This window comes from Galleria mellonella, unplaced genomic scaffold (assembly GCF_026898425.1).
Source record: "Galleria mellonella isolate WM207_F2 unplaced genomic scaffold, CSIRO_AGI_GalMel_v1 utg300, whole genome shotgun sequence".
NCBI lineage: Eukaryota > Metazoa > Arthropoda > Insecta > Lepidoptera > Pyralidae > Galleria > Galleria mellonella.
In genome coordinates this window covers 2871578-2893684 of record NW_026442068.1, presented here as the reverse complement: position 1 = coordinate 2893684, position 22107 = coordinate 2871578, and the positions used below count along the sequence as shown (strand labels likewise).

General features: G+C 33.6%; 2 protein-coding genes across 3 annotated transcripts in view; one reads left to right on the top strand and one right to left on the bottom strand.

Annotated features, from left to right (window-relative positions):
• Positions 1-13543, top strand: part of LOC113523482 (heparan-alpha-glucosaminide N-acetyltransferase) — a 33134-nt gene extending 19591 nt beyond the window's left edge. Inside the window, exons 4-10 of the mRNA XM_052895601.1 lie at positions 2610-2766; positions 5155-5359; positions 6945-7112; positions 8007-8128; positions 9971-10140; positions 11237-11423; positions 12136-13543. Of these exons, the coding sequence (XP_052751561.1) occupies positions 2610-2766; positions 5155-5359; positions 6945-7112; positions 8007-8128; positions 9971-10140; positions 11237-11423; positions 12136-12430 (1304 nt within the window). The 3' untranslated portion in view covers positions 12431-13543. The remainder of the gene's footprint in view (positions 1-2609; positions 2767-5154; positions 5360-6944; positions 7113-8006; positions 8129-9970; positions 10141-11236; positions 11424-12135) is intronic.
• Positions 13544-14063: 520 nt separating this feature from the next.
• LOC113509089 (cyclic AMP response element-binding protein A) overlaps positions 14064-22107 on the bottom strand; it is a 144580-nt gene continuing 136536 nt past the window's right edge. For both annotated transcript variants that reach the window (XM_052895606.1, XM_052895607.1), the window contains exons 4-7: positions 20524-20674; positions 19875-20089; positions 19238-19381; positions 14064-19023 (exon numbers count right to left, since the gene is read on the bottom strand). In XM_052895606.1, the coding sequence (XP_052751566.1) occupies positions 18835-19023; positions 19238-19381; positions 19875-20089; positions 20524-20674 (699 nt within the window). In that variant the 3' untranslated portion in view covers positions 14064-18834. The remainder of the gene's footprint in view (positions 19024-19237; positions 19382-19874; positions 20090-20523; positions 20675-22107) is intronic.

Genomic DNA, 22107 nt, shown 5'->3' with positions numbered 1-22107 from the left:
TTTTGATGGCTTAGTAAATGAAACTGAAAATTACTGAATCCACTTTCTGATTTATTTCTTGTAACCATATTAATAAGTATTCTGGTCTTTATAATTTAAAATTTAATTTATTTTTTTATTTACTAAATAACTGAAAAATAATCGCAAAGACACGCTTGATTGTCCAAGCGGCGAACGGACGAGAGATAATTAACGACAACCCTATTTACATTTTTTTACTAGATCATGGATTTTAAGAAACTTAGATCCTGCCCATTAGGTTAATTATAGTAAAATGAACTGAATATAACAATGAGATTTAGACATGTTGAAGCATATAATATTGCGTACAAAATAGTATTATTTTAACTAAACTTTTAATTAGTGATGTTGCAGTTTGGATTTTGAATTAACTCCTTTATTACTTTTTTATTATTCTTAAGTACTGGCAGTTACATTCTTTATAGAAAAATAGTATGTAATATGTTAACTTAATTTGCCTTTCCCATTGTAGATAAATTGATATTTACGGTAGCTTAAACACTAGTATATGTATTTTTTATTTATTTTCGTCTACATAGAGGACGAGATAAATAAAAAATACATTAGTATATAATTGATTAGTAGCATTTGCATCAGAAGAATTGCAGTTTCCAACAAGTATGATACTAATTCTATGACAGTTGCAATTAGTGTGATGCACATATACCTACACAAAAAATGATAAAACGAATAGAGCTATTACGAATACGTTCTGGATACCCATTCAGTTGAATCGCTGCAATCTTCTTGTTAATTGAAGTAAAAAAAAAACGTAAATTGTGTGAAGGTAGATGACATCAAACGATATGAATCATTGCCTTAGTTTATATGAAAGTACCTACATATTCTTACATCAGATACAAGGAATTAATTAAATGATAATGCGTAAAGTAATTAATAGAAACTCGAAGACACGTTTCTCATTTATTGTTAGAGCTACTAATGTTACATTCTATACAGGTTCAGGTAAAATAATTTTGTATCATATAAGTATTATTATAATATGTTACAACATATATCAAAAATCTTTGCGGTTTTATGGCAAATATATTTGGTAGAAATTTGCAAATACTCAAAGGTTTTCATTAGGTTTCACTTTTTGTCATGGAGGTAAAAATCATAGATTTTTTTATACCACTGAGGTGGCAAACAAGCATACGGCCCACCTGATGGTAAGTGGTTACCGTAGCCTATGAACACTTGCAATACCAAAGGTATAAGGCGTGCGTTGCTGACCCTGAAGAAACCTCTGTACCCTCTTTTTGAAGAACAGATGATAAGATACATCATTGTTTACCAAGAGAATAAAACTAAAAGAAGAATCATACTTTTTACTAATTCATACATAGTAATTTATACCATATATATGAAGAAATTATAATACTACTCATTTACTTAATGACTTTTATTTTATTTTATTTTTTTGATGGGTGAAAATGGTATGGTAACCCCACTTGCGCTAATGGGATATGCTGGCGGAGCACCAGTGAAAGGTGATAGATGAGAATGAAAACAGGCCAGTTAGCCCATCATGATGAATTCATCAGGAATTAACTATGATAGTTTTCAAGGGGAACCGCGAGGAGATCGACCTGGTTGGGTATATTGCTAGTAATGGGATTCTCAGTCTCCATTACTAACAATCCCTTTCCCCCACTTACTTTTATATTATTATGGCTTAGTGTCAAATTTATTGCAACTTTTGAAATAAAGTAATATTTTATATACCTATACTTATGATTTATCGGGCATTAGATTATTATTATCATCTACTTGCCTACGTCATATTTTCTCATCTCATCTGAATTAAAATTTTGTTTTCACTTTTTTTTTCCTTTCTTATGGCACATTGTTTTCACTTGTTAATGAATAATCTAAATTCAGGATTCAGGTTCTAAGCACAGAGCAAGTAATCACTATCTAAGGCAATCACTATATTATTTAAGAGTCAACGCTTTATTAACGAAACTGGATAATGTACCTATGTAATCGTTTAGAAGTATCAACACTATAAAATAAAATATTCATAGTGTTATACAAGTTTAGTTATATACTTCGGATCAAAATGTAAATAACAAAACATTTAGCTATTTTATAGTGTAAAATTATCTAATTCTATGAAATTATGTGATACAACCGTTACATGGTTGCATATATTTTAAACAAACTTTTTTGTTTGAAGTGGCGCTAATCTGGTTGCTTATTTTTTAATTGTTTTTAATAAGTAAATTTGAATTTAGAATTTAAACTATTTTATTTCTTTGCATTAAATTTTCGTTTTGGCGTGTAATCACTCTTGATCTAACTAGTTTGAATTATGACGCAGTGATTACTTGCTTGGTGGTTTGAATTAAGAAGGTATTCCTTTTAGACAAGGCACAAGGCGATTTTTATTTTATTATATATAATATTAAAAAATATACAATTAAATTATAATAATATATTGGTAATTATTTACAGCTAGTAATACAGTACGGTTTCTTTGTAATTAGTTTTGTCCACCATTCGTTATAATTCTGCAGTGAAGAACTAATTCGTCTTATTGTGTTTAAATTAAAATCTTCATTTTGTAATTATTGTTTGTGCAGCTTTGCTCCTTCTACTGGGAATACTGTTGGGAGCATGGGTGCTGTACGGGATCGGTAAGCTGATTATGTCCCGAGTGCGGGTCACTGGCAAACTACGATACGGGGACAAAGAGCTCGCGATACAGCAGCGACTACGCGCACTCGACACCTTTAGAGGGTGAGGCATTTATTGATATTTATTTACTTGGTTTAATTAAAATTTTACTAATGGGATTTTACTTGTGGAATAAAAATGATTTTGTTTTAGTAGAAAAATATGTTAATAATAATCAATTATAGAATTTGTTATTACACCATTATGCAGTCTCACACAAAAGACAGAAAAATATCAGTGTTGCCAAATAATATTTTTAATATTTTTTTTTATAGTTACCCAAAATTAGTTTTGTTGCCACATATTAATAAAGATTATTCTATCTATACCTTTCTTTTATGGAGATCTGCATGCATTTAGTGGATAGTTAAGGTAAGAAACTAGGCTGCACAAAAAATATTAAAGATCGTATTTGTGAAAAGAGTAATGCCTAGCCTTCAAGCTAATAATCCTCAAGTATTATTGTGGAGTAATAAGAAATTGATTGATTGTGTTTTTTTTTACAACTTAGAATGGCAAACAAGCTGACGGCGCACCTGATGGAAAGTGGTAACCGTCGCCTATAGACATGAGCAGTACCATGGACATAACAGAGTATACTGTTTTGCCCATGATACGCCCCATGCGTTGCCATTCCTGAGGACTCAGGTGTTATTCCTTTATACCCTGTACATTCACGCCATATCCCACCCTTCAAACCGTAACACAGTCATGCAAACACAACTGCTTCACGGTAGAAACACGAATGCGACAGAGGTACCCAAGCAATCGATATGGCGTGAATTTACAGGATACAGAGGAATAACACCTGAATCCTCAGGAATGGCAATGCATGAGGGCTATCATGGGCGAAACAGTATACTCTGTTATGTCCACGGCACTGCTCATGTCTATAGGTGACGGTTACCACTTTCCATCAGGTAGGCCGTTAGCTTGTTTACCATTCTAAGTTGTATAAAAAAAAACATACTTTCAATTAGTAGAGAATAGAAGAAGAAATCAAAATTGTTCAATACTTTTCTTTTACTTTCTAAAATAGAAAATAAACAATTTATTATGATAAGTGACGTTACGTGAATAAATTAAGTAGTTACGACAGTCATTCTGCCGTATAATTTATCTCTTTACATGCAAGAAAAATCACATTATGCCGTATGGTCTCGGAATAGAATGGGCCACCCCGTGGGTGTCGTAAGAGGCGATTAAAGAAGGCTCGCCCTTCCTTGGATGGGCAGCAGCGTCCCTTTTGAAACATCTCTGAAAGCTTGACTGCGGTTGCCAACCTGTCTGCCAAGCGTGGCAAGTACTGGCAAAATTTCCCTTATGGGGAAGGATTATGGTCAATAGTGGACAGTTAATGGCTGAAATAATAAAAAAAAATACTATCAGAAGTTCCACAACCTTTCATATAAGTAACTGAGGGAACTTAATGATTGAGAGATGGGCAGCAGTGTTCCTCTAAAAAAATATGTCCAAAGGCCCACTGCGGTTGCCATTTCGCTTGCCAAACGTGGCAACTACTAGCAAACCTCCCTTTATGTGGGAGGCCTATGTTCAACAATAGACAGGTAACGGCTGATATGATAATAATGCTCAATAAATAAGTACCTAAATTAGTTAGTGTATCTTACCTCAATTCAAACCAACATAGTCAGAAAAGTAAATGCAGCTTGGCGGGAAAAACACGATTGGAATGTTTATCAATGTTAGAGTTTTATTATTATATTATCCAGATTGACTAAGTGTATTTAAATGTTTACTCGTATATTAAAAATTACGAGTACACCCAAGGAGACAACCCAGTAACGGGCGAGAATTGCAAATATGTTAGCGTTTGTATTCGGTTGAAAAGTTACCTATCTATGTTCCATACGGATTTTACTACAATGCTTGTATGCGGCAGTGTGTTTACGAAACTTATTTGTTACAACATGACTCAAGAAGATTATTGTGAAACTATTATGAGGATGTAATCTTATGTATTGAAAAGATTTCAAAGATATTTAATTACTGCATGCTATCATCGAAAGAATCGGAATCCATAATTTGATTTACGATAATTACGGACTATTGAAATAGTAATTAATGTTTACGTACATATATGTTGATATTTAATTAATGTTTATAATAAATACTTTAATTTAATTTGTAATTTGATATTATTACAATTATTTTAATTTCAAATGAGATTGTAAATATTATATTTCGAGGCAGCGGTTTTGTATTGAGTATTTATATATTAAAAATGATAAATAAACAAATAATTAAGAATCTTTTAAAAAAATAAGAATATTTTCAATGTAGACTGTTGTTTGATTTCAAATATCGAATAACAGATCGTTCCTCAATCGCATCTTATACTTATGGCCTATTTCCATATCGATTCTTAAACTTTGTACCTATCTTTTTAATTTAAATAATATAGGACTGTTTTTTTTTTCTTATGTACAGAATAGCAATTGTGTTCATGATATTCGTGAACGACGGCGCCGGCGGTTACTGGTGGCTGGAGCACGCCACGTGGAACGGGCTAGTGGCTGGCGACTTGGTATTCCCAGCCTTCTTATGGATAATGGGCGTCTGCATACCGCTCTCTATAAAGAGCGCATTCGCTAAAGGGATTCCGAGGTGGAAAATATTACTACATATTGTGAGGGTAAGCTCTTCATTGATGTAAATATTCATTAAGTTCAGTCATCTAACCAAGTGAAACTTAGTTATTGTGAAAAAATCTAATTGTTTGCTACTAAAACGTACAACAAAGTAAATACTGTTTGTCGTGCAAGTATGTATGATATAAAGTAGGTGAGATTTCATTAAAAAAATATAAAAAAGCATCTAGATAGATTTCTATGAATCTTAATGAAGTCCTCGTGAAAGAATATTAATATTACCTAAGTCTACTTAATTAGATTATATTTTTGCTGTTTATTCTTGTTTGATTTTATAAAGTTGTAGGCATCAAATCAGCACTTCATAAATACAAAATAGAAGACAATATTCATAATTTTTTTTTATTTAAACTGTAGCTTGTTCATAATTAAATAAAAATATATATGTACTTTTTTTTACGGCTTAAAGTGGCAAACAATCTGACGGCCCACCTGATGGAAAGTGCTAACCGTCGCCTATAGACATGAGCAGTACCATAGACATAACAGAGTATACTGTTTCGCCCATGATACGCGCCATGCGTCGCCAAATAGAGACAGAGAGACGAATAACTAATTCAAGTATGACCGGAAGGATGTCCCGTTTGGCTCTACGTCTTGCACCGTACACATACAGTATACATACTTTTTAAAGTTAAAACATTTAGATATTTGCGAAGCCCTGACTGATCTGACACAGTTATGTCAATATGTTGCTAAAGTACTCACCTACCGATACAATTCAATCCACACACGCGCCATTGCAGAATATCTCATTGGAAATTTTGCTGCTCGCATGCTATCTAGCTCGGCACATAGAGTACTTTCTCCATTACAAACATTAGATGTTTTTTATATGCGCATCATTCATTACACCGTCTATTCTTTAGAACTAATGAAGCTAGTGTATTTAGCGTCAATGTATATGCAACAAAGTAATTTGGAATTTCAGTCTTAATTTGTATGATATACTGACCTAGTGTAGACGTAGCTCGGTTAACATTGATCTCAAATGAAGTCTATTACTAGCTATTACAATTCATTTCGAACAAAGATTATTTTCAAGTAATATTACGATTAATCGCACTAGGCCACTTTTTCAAAATAATATTTAGATATTGAAATATCTACTTTTCTTGAGGAAGATATAGTTTGAGTTTGTTTGTTTAATAGATGTATTATATATAATGTACTCTCATATATTTACTGTCTCCTTTACATTTTTTAAAGTAAAAAATGTAAAGTAGTGAATGAACGTAGAGTGAAAGCCTGAAATGAAATATGATGATAAGAGAGACCGTGTCCTATCTGAGGCAAGAAACTAAACGACTCTCGAACTGCCATGCATGCTTGACATAAGTTTAACGATTATAACTTATGCCACCAGGTTCTCCCTGTCTATCTCGTAAGAGATTTGGTTTGAAGATATGGCAGATAAGATAGAATATTTACATTAACCAAGTTTTGCTCGTATATTTTATTCAGATCATTACCGAAAATTTAGATGTATCGATGATGTTAGATCCATTTCTATATGTTTATAACATGATATATCCAACTACCTACTTATCACGATGTTTTTTTGTGCAGCGATCCTGCATGATGTTTCTGCTGGGTATGTCCCTGAACACGATCTATGGCCGCAACATGCTGCAGCAACTACGCATCTTTGGTGTCCTGCAGCGACTAGCCGTTGCATATTTGATCGCAGCTGGCTATTATGCGCTTACTGCACCTAAATATTATACTCCACCAAGGGTATGTCTTGTTATTTTATTTATTTGTTATCTGTTACTAGTTGTTTTTGAGAATTTTGTATGACTGACATAAAAAGTAATCTATGTACTTTCAAATACTATATGTACGCCATAGACATTTACATATTTGTATTTCTTGACGAAAGTTAAAAATTACAATAAGACAAAGTATTAATTGGATTGCAGAGAAGAATTCTTTAGTCTGTGGATGGAGATAAATGAAGTCAATACTTCATTCTATATGATAATTTACACGCCACTGATAAAGTACATGTTGTAAAATGTAAAAGTCGTTTAAGTCAATTAAAGTAATATCCCTTGAGCACCATATCTTTTTAAAAATATTATATGTGCTGCTGTTTTAGTTAATTCTCTAATCTGTTTCCCATATTTTCATGTTCCAACATCTGGATTTCCAATTTGGGATCAAAATTTAACAGAAAACCTTATTCAGTCTGTTTACACTATATAATTAATGCGCAAAGTACATGTACTTTTTTATGATTTATATTTAAATACATGGCTGTAGTTTCGGCTAACCATAGCACAATGCGATATCTTTTCTCAGAACTAATTCTGTTTTCTATTACCATTACATATGTAACGAATTACCGAAAAAGAAGTTTTATGTTTAAATTCTAGTGATCACTGCTAATAACTTGTAAATTTTGGTGAATAGTTTTCTTTATTCAAAAATGCACCGCCTACGTATTTCTCGGTTTGCCCAATGGTTGACTGGTAGAGAGCACCGTCCGGTGTTAAGTCCGCCAAATGTATACAGAATTTTACTGAGCATTAAAGCTTAAATAAATAAAATAAATAAATATGCTTTTCTGTGACGTTGATACCTCCACTTCATTTCCTTCTGTTACAGTGTAATTTGAATTGATTGCAGGGTGCATGTGGTCAAGCATTGAAAGATGTGCTCTCCTGTGCATGGTGTTGGGTTCTGGCTGCCGTTTTGGTAGCTCTGCATACTGCCATCACCTTCACGATCCACGACCCCAACTGCCCAGCGTAAGTACATCTGTTAATATTAATTTCTTAACAAAAAATTACGTTATCACACCATTAGCTTAGTTTTGTAGCTTGTTGTTGAATCAGACAATGATTGTCTGGTATATCCGTATTACTCAAACCGGGCCAAATTTAGAGCAGTTTCACTTTTAAATTGGCTTAACACAGAACCGAATCCAAATTACTCAAAGCAATGTGCTTATCAGTGCCCTACGAATCCAAGTAAATCTCTAATTATATCTAGTTTGTTTCTTAAAATATATTTAATCTAAAGACATAACTGACATGATTTAAATGTTATATTATCGTTAAATAACGTAAGTAGAAACCAGGAACACAGGTTTTTTTCTATGCAACTTTGAATGTCTTTGAACAAATATACTGGTGGAAAGTGGTAACCGTCGCGATATGAATAGTACGAGTATCATAGACATCAGTTTCTATACAGAATAGTCTATGATATAGAATATACTGTGACACCTATGATAATCTTCATGCTGTTCCCGAGGACAAGGGTGTTATGCCTCTGTACCTCGTTTCGAAATTAAAAAAAAGATTTTCGTAAATAAATGCTATTACAACTTCAATGAGTATTTCTCAGATAAATTGTTATAAAATTATTAGGTGATTGGTAATAATAAATAATATACCATAAAATAAAAAAAATTAAGAGTATTATTAAGTTTATTTAAATTATTATTAAAACTTAATTTAAAATTTAAATTTAAATTATTACTTAATCTATCCTGATTTTTATTGTGTCATATAAATACCAATTACAATAAAATATTACTGATATTGCCTAAGATAATTTGCGAATCAAACTTGTTTTATAAAAAATGCATTAAAAGTTATCTCTTCAATTGTTATTTTCTGCGATCAACAGGGTTTATAATGCTCACTATAATAATATTATATTAGCAGAGATCTATTGTAATATTAGGAAATAGAATATAAATAATTTCACTGCTATATCTTTACCATTCAAACCAAAACACAGCTATGCAAGCATAGCTGCTTTATAGCAGGATCATGAGTGGAATAGGGGTACCCAAGCAATAGCAGTGGGTAATATATAAGAATATCTATATATTTTGATTATAATATCTATATATTGGCCCAGTAACGAATATGTTAAATCTGTGATCCAATATATAATACAATATCAAAATGAAGAATACAATAAAAATAAAAATAGATATTTGACCTGTATGCGCAATTTCGTAATAAATAATGACCATTTTTCAGAGAAACTTAATATATAGATATCGGAGAAGCAACAGTATTACCTATGCTTACCAAAACAAGATTTTTGTAGTTTCACTCTGCTAATTTTATGACAGTGTGATCTTGATTGCTATATAATTTAGGTATTAATGAAATTAGTTAATTTTTTTTTATAACATCATTATTTTATTTTAAATTAGAAAAGAAATTCTTAAAGAAGAAAAAAAAAAGACAAGATGAATGTAGCAGTGTTTGTCCAAATCACCTAACTCAGCATATGTGGGGGGAAATGGATTGTTAATAATGAGATTTAACAACCCCATTGCTAGCAATATACCCTATCAGGTCGACCTCCACGCGGTTCCCCCTGGAAACCACAGTGGTTAATTCTTGTTCAATGGGTCACTATGGGCCAACTGATCTAACTTTATCCTCACCTGCCATCCTTCACTGGTACCCTGCTAGCGTATACCGATAGCGCAGGAAGGGTTACCATTTCATCTTCACCCATAAAAAAACTCAGTATATGTCGCAGTTTCATATCCGAAGCTACGACACTGATTTTCAGTAGGCACTAAATACGTGACTCACGGACATACTGCATTGCCTTTTCAGTGGCTATTTGGGCCCAGGTGGTAAGCATGACGACTGGGTGGCTTCAGAGTGCAGCGGTGGTGCTGCTGGTTATATAGATCGACTGGTGCTGGGAGAGGCCCATTTGTTCCAGCAGAGTGATGCCAAAAGGGTGTACGGTGGACTACGTACAGATCCTGAGGGTTTATTAGGTAAGAATGAATTATGGAATAGTATATTTATATCAAAGTGCAGTTAACTGACAAATAAACTAAGTCATATATACCTATATATTACTCCTGGAAGGGTCAAAGTTATGGTGTGGTTACCTTAATGTAAGGTTTACGTTATGTCTGTGGGTGTTATATGTGTGACGTCATAAATGACGTTCATTTAGAGTTGTTATGCTAAAATGACGTCATTCCTGACGTCAAATATAGGGTATAGATAACACGCTTACGCGTTTTTTGACAAGGTTCTTATTTATCAAAATTTTACAAAATATGATTTTGTACAATAAAATAAATCTTCAGTCGTAATATAAAATTTGGGATGCAAAAAAAAATTAATAACAATTTAGAAAATAAGATATAGTGTGACGTATACACTTAAAAATATAAGCAAAATTACTTGTGTTTTTTTAAAGTCCCTTAAAACATAAACACTTTTAGGCATTCAAAAGCTATATAAAGCACTTGATGTAGACACTTTATTTAGATTATTACGGTTAATAACGATAATTACATTATTTTTCTATTATAAATCTATCTTTATTATAATTTTTTTTTCTCACTTGTTATCTGCAATCGGCTCTTTCATAACAGCCATAATCAGATAATGTCATGTGTGAAAATTTGCATTTTGAGGAGCGGTCCACTGACAGCTCTCTCAGAATGATTTTGTAAAGCTCTTCAGACTCTAGTGTCAAAGCTCAATACAAGCCATCGTCTCAGTCTTGTAGATTGTTGTGCTGTAGTAGTTCTCTAGCATAAAATATATAATAAAAATATTTATATCATCCTATTCTGCATTTAAAAAAAATTCTCCTATATTTTCAAAATTGCCCTTTGGCCGTGTGGTCCCGGCATAGAATAGGCCACTCCTTATCCCGTGTGTGTCATAAGAGCCGACTAAGGGAGGATGAGGGATGGGCAGCAGCATCCCTCTTGTATCATCTCTAAAGCTTGACTGCGGTTGCCAATTCGCCTGCCAAGCGTGCCATCTACTGGCAATCCCCCAAGGGAGAGGCTTATGTTCAGCAGTGGACAATTTCAAAATTATATGTTCAACTTATTGTCCTGTTATCAGGTTGCCTGACATCAGCAGTACAAGCCCTGCTGGGAGTGCAAGCTGGCGCAACAGTACTACTGCAGAGGTCGCACAAGTCGCGTATCTCACGATGGCTGGCCTGGGGACTAGTGTTTGCCCTCATTGGGGCACTTCTAGCTGGATTCTCCAGGGAGCATGGTGTCGTGCCCATTAATAAAAATCTATGGTACGTGATTATTTTCCAGTAATTTATATATTTTTTAGAATAATAATAGGAAACTAGAAGAAGTTTTCATTTAAATATTGTATATTTAATGGTTAAAAATGGAATAATACATATATGCTGGCGGTGCATTAGTGAGAGATGATAAATGAGGATGAATACAGGTCAGTTAGGCTATCATGATAAATTCCATAAGAATTAATAACGATTATTTCCAGCGGGAAATATATCATAGTTCATATTTATGTTAGCTAATATTATAAATGTGTCAGTGGGTTTTTTTTATGGGTGAAAATGGTATGGCCTGCGCCAACAGGATACGCGGGCGGAGTACCGCGTGAAGGGTGAATGAAGAACCACTATGAAGGGTGATAGATGAGAATGAAAACAGGCCAGTTAGCCCACCATGATGAATTCATCAGGAATTAACCATGATAGTTTCCAGGGAGAACCGCGAGGAGGTCGATCTGGTTGGGTATATTGCTAGCAATGGGATTCTCAGTCTCCATTACTAACAATCCCTTTCCCCCCTGTGTCAGTGGGTTTGTTTGTATATATTTTTTAGTTATAGCACTTTAATGGCTTAACCAGTCATTATTGGATATACACGTACTATATGGGTTGGAGAAGGATATAGGCTACATTTTACACTCGGTTAGTATAGATATCCCAGTCAGTAAAAACTAGTAGGTTATAAAAATATTTTTGGTTACAGGTCTATGTCATTTGTACTAGTGACATCAGCGTGTTGCCTAGTGTTGTTGAGTATTTGCTACACTTTCACTGATGCTTGGCGCATTTGGGGTGGCGGTCCGTTCAGGGCGCCGGGTCTCAACGCCATCGCACTCTACGTGGGTCATTCCGTCTGTGCCCACCTCTTCCCCTTCCACTGGCGCATCCCTGTAATGCGCACCCACGGTATACATCTCGTCGAAGCTGTATGGGGCACGGCACTTTGGGTCATCATTGCCCACGTGATGGCGAAGAAGAAAGTTTTTATCACTCTGTAAACACTTTTTGCGATTGTAACAAGGACATTTTGCTCCGCAAATTAGAGAACACGTTGCCCTGCCAAAAATTAAATACTTATTTAAAAAACAAATAGCCAAGATGATTTAAGGATTCCAATGATGTCCTATATATTTAAATTTGTCCAGGCGTTTAGAAGTTATGGTGGAATAAAGAAACTCACACAAATGAACTCTGAAAATATTTACACTCTTATGTGGCAGTCGGGTAAAAATAATTATTGTTAGAAAGTTCTGTAAGAATTAATAGACATTGTGAATTTTTAATCCGTCTATAATTTTGGTTAATAGGTGAATACTTAAATATTATTTTTGTATGGGTTTTACATACATAAAACAATCATACAATTTTTACATATTACAGAATTCTGTTGAACCGCAATGTTGATAATTCGCAATACTTATGTGCTTGGTGAATTTTGTATATAATGACTAGACCATTATGTCTTGGATCCAAGCTTGACTTCAAGTTTGATATGTTATGAATTTCTTATGTGTCCATGATTGATTCACATATGGGAGTCCATTATTTGCGTATTCAAGATTATTTTCTAGGCGAGATGGGAGGAGAGGGAGCGGGGGGGGGGAGGCTGGCCTTTTAAAAAGGCGTATATGTACTATCAGATGTCTTTAGGAAGTTTCGCTCGCATCCAAATATGGGTAAATATGGCATTAGACGATTCTGGGGTGGGCACGACCCACGATGCCCCCTCCTCAAATACGCCTTTGGTGTTCATGCAAATTGATCCAATTTGTATGATGTTGTATTATTAGCCGTTATCATAAATATTTTTGTTAACAATTTCACAAATATTGATGAGAAAGAGAGCATTGTTTGCCGTGAATACTGAAATCAAGTAGTCTGACATCTGACATTCTAGATTTGTTTGTATCTGGATACAATATAATTTGTAAGACTGAAATTTACTATAACTTTGCATTATGATTTCATTTTTTTTTCTGGAAATATTGTTTTCTAGTCTTAAATGAACTTTGTATTATACCTATACAATATATATTCCTGAATTATTTGTCTATGATAATACATTTTAAGATGTAATTTACTAATAATAATAAAAAGGTAATTAATACTAACAGTGATTTATTATTCTTTTACGTGTTCCCATGTAATGCTAATGCAGAAATTCTGTTCTGATAATATCAATATAAACTTTATACTAATATATATTTTTTTTAATGCATGATTAATGGAATGGTAACCCCGCCTGCGCTAACAGGATACGCCGGCGGGGCACCAGTGAGGGATGATAGGTGAATAATGAAAAAAGCAGGTCAGTCAGCCCATCGTGACGAGTTCAATGATAAATTAGTCACGATGGTTTCCAGGGGGAACCGCGTGGAGGTCGACCTGATACAGTATATTGTTAGCAATGGGAACTTTATACCAATATTATCTGTTAAGAATTATTTAACATTTTAATCTATAACAGACTGACATCGATTTGAAGGTTTATAAATCAGTCGGTTAATGGATCAATCGATTAATCTATCGATGGATCAGTTTATCGCTTAATTAACAGCTTGTTGGGTGGGCAAGGAGATCGAAAGGTTAGTGGGTCAATGCACAAGAGCAATTAAATATAAAACCACTGGCTTACAATATTTGACACTTTATTAGCAAGGTTGACAGTAAAATCCGTAATGTCATTGGAAAATAATAATAAAACAAACGATTCAACAAATCATGACTCAAGGTAACAGCGAATAGTTTTAACAAATAAAACTATCAATAAAATTACACTTTAAATGAATAACAAAGTTACACGGACATAAGACGGCGTGTTTATGGCTCATTCGAGATTATCATCGTTATTTTGTGTCTATGAACGATTCGATATTCCATGCTTTATCTCAATTTAAAGTATTTTATACAACATGTATACATGTTAAAAACAATATTACTCGTTGTATCAATTTTGCGTCGTTCAAATAAGTATAGGTAAGTACTTTAAGTACGCATACTAAAAATAAATTTTTGTTTGTCTATATATCGATTTGGTATGAGTCGAAAAGAATAAAAACATGTTTAAAACAAGTCACATGAAGTCACATGTATATAACATGTTTATTGTTTTATAAATGAAAATATGTACTTACAACAATTTATCTATATGTGACAGAAAACAGAGAGTTGTAAATTATGTTGAATAATAAAAAAAAATCATGCGAATTCAAATATCGAATGATCCATTAACTTCTGTCCCCAGTATGTGCAGTGTTCGCCAACTAACACGCTTAGGTGAGATTGGCATTACGCCCAATCCGCGACCTCACTGCTCGCATGCTATGCGCACAAAACTCATCCCCACACTAATTTCATAAATTAAAATATTCCTACAATCAGTTAATTTATATACGTCGATCTCAATTTATTCACTCTTTGTAGACGGTAAATGCCATATTAGGAATTATATATTACACACGTTAAATACTTTACTTTTTTTTTTAAATATATAAACTTTTTATACGTCTCAGGATATTTTTCGATATCGTTATTCACTATTCTATTATCGACACTTATTCATATTGGTAAAACAGCTGATAGGCAGGCACACATTGCAATTTCAATAATAAACTTGTATATATGTACTAAACTAGATACTTAACTTGTATAGCGAAAAGACATGTAAACACTTTTAAATAGATATTTATGTATATGTCTAAAATTTTATTAGAAAAAATCTCTTAAAATATATTTCAATTCTTGTATATTTGACCCGTGACAAGTCGGGCGATATATGACCATATATTAATATGCGCGATATAAATAGAACATTTCCTTATAACTATAAATAGGAAGAACTTTTTAAAATGTAAAAGAGAACATAGTAATTGCACACATATTCAATGTATCAATAAGATGTAATGTCCGTTTACAATGTAATTTAACCGATGACCATAACTAGACACGCATATTTTGTAGCGGGAAAGAGATTTAAAAATAAAATATTAAAATATTACGCTGAATAATTGTATCGGTTAATTTACACTGCAATATATTTTTTGTATTATTCTCACGAATGTTACAATATAAACTAATAGTAACAAACAACTTGGCTAAACATATAAATTATGCTATCGAAAATATTTAACAGTTCATACTTTTTATTTTGCGTGCGAAATAGTAGTATATATATTTTTAGTAGACAGCAGATACTCGCACGAAAATATATAAACGATTTATGTGTCTATAATTTACGACGAAATAGTTTTTATATAGGTATTTGTTGTTACCTAAGTTTGTATATTATATATTTAATATGATTAGTGTAATAAGTACTCGAGCTTACTTTAAGTCACTCACATTGATAGTTAATTAATGGAATGTTTAGTATTAAAAGAATGTAGCGTATAAAATACAAACGCAGCTAAAATGCTGCTGCGTTTGACATTTGCAAAATTCTGAAATAATTTATTGGCAAGACCAGGGTTCCATTTCTACTTTATCACTATTGTAATATACTTTAAAATTTGATTTAGTGCTCGAAAATGATTCAAAATAATAAAGCATAGCCACTTTAGTTTTATGCCTTCATTATATTCTTATGTCAGATATTGTCTTTGGAAATCTATTGATGGTTTTTCACACTATTTTTTATAAAATCGTGTTTATTACCACTTATTTTCAGTCGCTTCCTCTGTTCATTTTATCATGTATGAAATTCACTAAACAAATGGATCGACTGATGATTCGATATTCAAGATTTGACGTTGGAAATTTAATCGATGTCCGTCTATTTATATATTTTTAAGTAGCACTCAAACAATTGAGTTTTTTTTTTCTTTGGCTATCCAAAGATCTGAACATTCTTTCCTGGTTGTGATGCCTGACATGACACTAAAGTGGGTACTTAGCACTGTTCCTAAGGGCCTGCAGACGAGGGACGTAGTGTTCACGGAAGACAAAATGCCCCTTTGTGTTAGCCACGTACTTTGTAGCGTGCCATTTAATATGTTATGACAATCAAATATTGTCCGTAGACTGCGCAGGCCTTATTCGTGGTACCCCGGAATACATTTGTTCTTAGATTATAAAATTTATATAATTTAATATTTTCCTATACTCCATGCGTTAACGCATGGTGCGGTTGTCATCCACATCAGCATTACACTGTGGAGAGTATATCTGTAGAGATTCCAAGACGTTAAGTTTAACAGACATTTGTATTATGTTAGAATATGAAAATACTTTTGATAGTAAGTAGAGGGTTAATTAAACGATTATATTATTGTTATTGTGTATTCATAATATCAGTTCTCAGATAACACGATTACGTCTATGACCTAAAAAGGACGTCATTTCTCAGTCACTTTAATGTCTTAAAATGACTAAAAAGGAACGTCTTTTCAGCCCTCTTTGCACGCATCGCCATGTTACTGAGGTTACGTTATATATTATCCGTTGAAGGCAGGCCGTTTTTGTACTTGTCGATTTCAAAGCGTAGCATAAACTGAGAGTGAATACAGCTAATGTTCCTATCAGCGGGTCTCCATAACGAGACCCATTTACGGTTCTACGAGAGACTAGACATAACCGACGTAATAAACTTGTCATACAAATCGGTATATATACAGGTCTTTAGGGAAATCACTGCAATCCTCGAAATAGAGGCAGTTAAACGTTGATTTTAATTATTAAATAAACACTTTTCAAACTTAATAAAATAAGTTGGTCTTAAAACAAACTGCTAATTAAAAAAATTTTTGAACTTATATTCAGTATTGGCGAATATATCCTTAACTTCAGATATAAAACTATACGTATAGTTGAAATGAGAATCCATATTTCAAGTCAGTTAAAAAATAAAATGGTGCAAAAATATTAATCGGGTATATCCGTAGTCATGAAGATTTAAATTTTGAAATGACTTAAAAACGTTCAATCTTAAGGTTCTCAATTCGCCTGTATTTTACTATGTTAGGCGATTTTTCGATAATTTTGAACTGATTTTAATATTTCTTTTTGATTTTTTTTATTTACTCCCATTTTGGTCCTATATTAATTTGTCATGATTGAAGTCGCTGTTTTCGTTTTATTTTAGGAAAGTTTGTTCTTAAATCAAATAGTGGTACGTATTCAATATCACGCATTGGGTCGCAACTTTCGAAGACTGCGGTCATTTCTCTTAAAGCCTCTATAAATTCTCTATTAGATACATACATCTAACATTATCTTAAATACAAGATAAAATCTCTAGGGTGATATACGTTTCGCTATAAATGCAAATTCATGGAATTCAATATTACTCGGTAAGGCGACATAGGTATATACACCGTTCACCTTACATTATTATGCTACAAGATTCCCTATATAAGCACACGCGACACGACAACCTAATGTTTTGTAAATTCGTATAGAGATGTTAAAGAAAATATTGAGACTTCACATAGAAATAATTTAATTAGTTTACTTAAAAATTGCATATATGAGAAACCGATCCGATTTCATAAAACATTACAGGGTAATGTTTAGAAATCTGCGCAACATAGATTAGCCGTCGTATTGGAGTTAGACATATAATATTGAAATTGATTGATATGATTTCGGTGTATTCTCAACTCCTAACTTGAAAAACAAACTTTGCAATGCACTCGTTTCAATTTACTATAAATATACGTGACGCAAAACATTAAAATTTATTAGGCCAACAACGTGACAATTATTCTGTCGAATACATGTCTACAACCCATAATTATGTGGTATAAATACGTCCTGCGAAAACGTTGGCGCAGCATAGTGACATATCAGAATATTGTATGCTTTGGGTAACAATTTATAAATCCTTAACCTAATTGCATATTTTAATAAAAACACGCACAAATTAGAGCTTAAATTATGTAACGCTTCTAGAGCATTATAAGAATATATTACGAGATTTCAATTAACGCATACGTAACTATCGACCTTATCTTAGAGCCCAGTATTAACCCTGTGATCGAGTCAGCGCCTCTCACACGCACGTCAGACGAAATTGAAGAGCTGTTAAAATAAATATCTAGTGTGGCACTTGACAGTTGGTATACCTATAATCGGAACGCAGGTATAACGGATCCAGCACCACAGCAAACCTATTACCTACTAATATAGTGAGCAACCATTCAAACGTTAACAGTCCACCCCATTGGGTACCGCCGGTTCGTTTCATTAATGTAAATACATCCAAAATATACATCGGTAAAAATATAGGTACTCCGAAACGGGGCAATTTATATTACGACCAACTATCGAACTGTGAGAATCTCGCCGTTTACGTTTCCTCACAGCCTCAGTATAAAGCGCCGCCGCCGACGGTGACGTCACCATAACGGACGGAACGCGAGCGGGTGCGGCGCGGTGTGACGTCACTTGGGCCTGCCGTGAGACGTCACTTGCGGGCGCTGCGCGTCACCAGCGCCTGCAGGGCCGCCAGCTGGCTCAACAGGCTGGCGTTCTTTTGTTCCAGGGAGTCCACCCGTTTTCGGTAGTCCGTGTTTTCTGATACTAAGATCTCGACTTTCCTCTCGAGTTGGTCCATGTATTCCTTCTTCTTGCGTCTGCTTTCCTGTGCTGATATCTATAATTGAAAATTAATATAATTTATTTAATTTATTCACATATTAAAAATACAATTAAGATAATAAATTTGGTTTTTAGATTTATATGAATTTGGAATTGGGTTCTTCCATTGAGATTGCAATTTTTTTTTTAATTACGTATTCTTCTATACGACTATTACGGCAATCAAGTATACGGTTTGTCAGATAGTAAGCGATTACCGGAGAGCTAACCTTATTTTTTATTTTCCTCCTTATTTTCTTGAGCGATTTTTCTTCAGCTTTAGTGAGAGGTAGACGAGTTGGAACTGGATATCCCTCAGCCAATAATGTTCGTTTTTCTTCTTCTGTTAGAACCAGCGTGCCAGTAGAACCTTTCTGCAAATTGAAAAAAGAAAGATTAATAAGAAAATTTTAAGATCATTGTATAGTTATTAGAGTCACCCGGCTCGAAGGACCAAATAATGTATTTATATATATATAAATGAGTTATTGAATAATATTATTAGTGAATGAAAATCTATTCAATAGTTCTGCTAGAATTGTGGAAAGTTAGAGATGTATGACATCTCTAAAAAAACTCTTATAATGTAAAAACTGGGTAAATTTTTACAAGTGACCAATTTGGTCCATATGCCTCATAGATCGTGGGAAGAAAAAAATAACAACTTCGAGTCACTTCAAGAATTAGATTCTTGTTAACAGTTGAAGAGATTTTATCAAAATTTGGTATACAAATGAACTATATCGTAGTTTAGCATATAAGATACTTCTGTCCGTCAGGACAAACTTGCTTTTGTAAATTATTACAAATGCAAAGTTGTGGGATACAGCGTCTATTATAACAAAAGTAATTGATTGAAATACGTACCGGTTGACTACTAATAAGTGGCGTATTGATGGGTTGTCTAGAATGGTGGGACATGTATAGGTGGGGACGGCGTCCGGAGGTTCCTGTAGTGCCCGCTCCCCCACCCCCCGTACCACCCGCCACCCCTACACCTCCCGTCTCGTGCGCCGGCGACAATGCACCCTCGCTGTCTGATGACGATAGAGACGACGGCGGCGTTGGGGGCAAGTTGAACCCTGGGGAGAGTTGATTAACTGCTTAATCATTAGGTATACAACAGTATAATAATAAAAGACAAGAATTGTTCTGCTAATCCTCTTTTTGTGGCCAGTCTACATGAAATTAAATTTTGAAAGTACTTGATAAATAACATCACCAAGTTTCCTTTAAAGAGCTTTATACCTGAGGCTGTAAGGCCTTCCAGAGAACCAGAAAGAGATTTTGTATAAAAGTCATCTGCTTTAAATACCTTTGTACCATTACACACATTTGTGCTATTTCGATTTGCAAAATGAGATATGGCACTGAAATTACATACGTAGGGTAGGCGTGCCCTAAGTAATGCCACTTTTGATCAAATGACCATCATCAGATGGGCCATCCATCTGATCGCCCATCGGCTTGTTTGTCATTCTAAGTATTATAAAAAAAAAACTTTAAAATGCGTTACCTGAACCACTCGAACTGGATGTGACTTTAATGGAGAGCTTGTTGGAGCTGAGTGAGTTGGCTAGTCGCGGCGCGGCGCTGAGCAGCAACTGTGGTACCCCTGCCGCACCCACTTTTTGGAGCACCGCTTGTGGCATGTGGATAGTTCCCGTCTGAAGACAACAATTATAATCTATTTTAAAGCTTAATTATTAATGTTAGCTACATAATGTTACATACTCTAAGACATTGTTCTGTACAATAATACAGTAATGTTAATAAAACAATGTGTTACAGCTTCATTTCATCACCAGGACACACTTTACTGATCAGTGACGAATAAACTGGTCATTGCACTAGCGTGTAGGTACGTCCACCTATTCTATACCGGCACCACATGGCCAGCTCCTCACTTACACCTCCTTTATATTAGCTTGTACTCATAAATGATCTATATTGTTTTGCAAAGGCAGTATCTATTTGGCATTGAATATGAAGGAAAATCAAGGATAAAGCAATCGAGTTGTACTTTTAATTACATTTCGCTTTTTGTATACGAATACACAAATATCATCAATTTCCGATTTATGACAGAAATCGCCCAGAGCAACACCACTTTCAAAATAATTTTAACTTATTAAATTCAATCAGTTCTGTAATGAACAATATACTTTTCCTGCTTTACATATTTAGTAAATGCAGCTCAGACAGTGTTCATATTTTAATGACAGGCTCCATCTTTTGCAATTACACAATTACTTTGATTAATTACATGCAATTCACATTAAGAATGACCATTTAACGTGTTCTTAATATTCCATGAAAACTGCCCACGTCGTATTTGGTTATATTGCTGTAATTATAGTTATTCAGCCATGACTCCCAATTAAATAAGTTTTTGCTATGAGTATATAAGTTATTTTTTTCTTTATTCACTACATTACAAAAAAAATGTTTGTTTGTTAAGTTTCTGTAATATAAAGCAGTAAAGACCGCTTCCGTATCATTTACACTCCGTGACCTACGGCACCGAGAAAAAATGTGAAATGTAAACGTGTAAGAGCAAAAAAAGGAATGGTTATAAAAAACAACTGCCAAAAAATGGTTCACAAAATGCCACGACCGACTACTATAATTATTATTTATATAATGCGACTTATTTGCGATGATTGTAAAGTGATTTTTTTTAAATAAATTTTTACGTTCCATGTTGACATTTTATTCTATATTGTTGAAATGTTTTAGTACCGCAAAATTTAATTTTATAGTCCGGTTGCAGTAATGATAATGGCGAAGCAACGAATTCGCAGTAATATGTCAAAGTAATTAATATTCATGCTGCAGATAAGCGTATGTATCTACATAAATGTCATACTAATATAATGTTGTTTTTGATATTTAAAAATAATTTACAAGGTTCAGGATTAGCTGGCGAATGAAAATTTGTGTTAAAATTTCCATTCGCCATAAAGAAAAATCTAGGAGTAAAAAGTAAATGATTGTCCTGAATTGTATTTTTTTTGTTTAATCGATTTTTTTTAATATTTGACACATATTTTCTTAGATAGATAAATAATACGTCACAGAATATTCCCTGAAATAGACA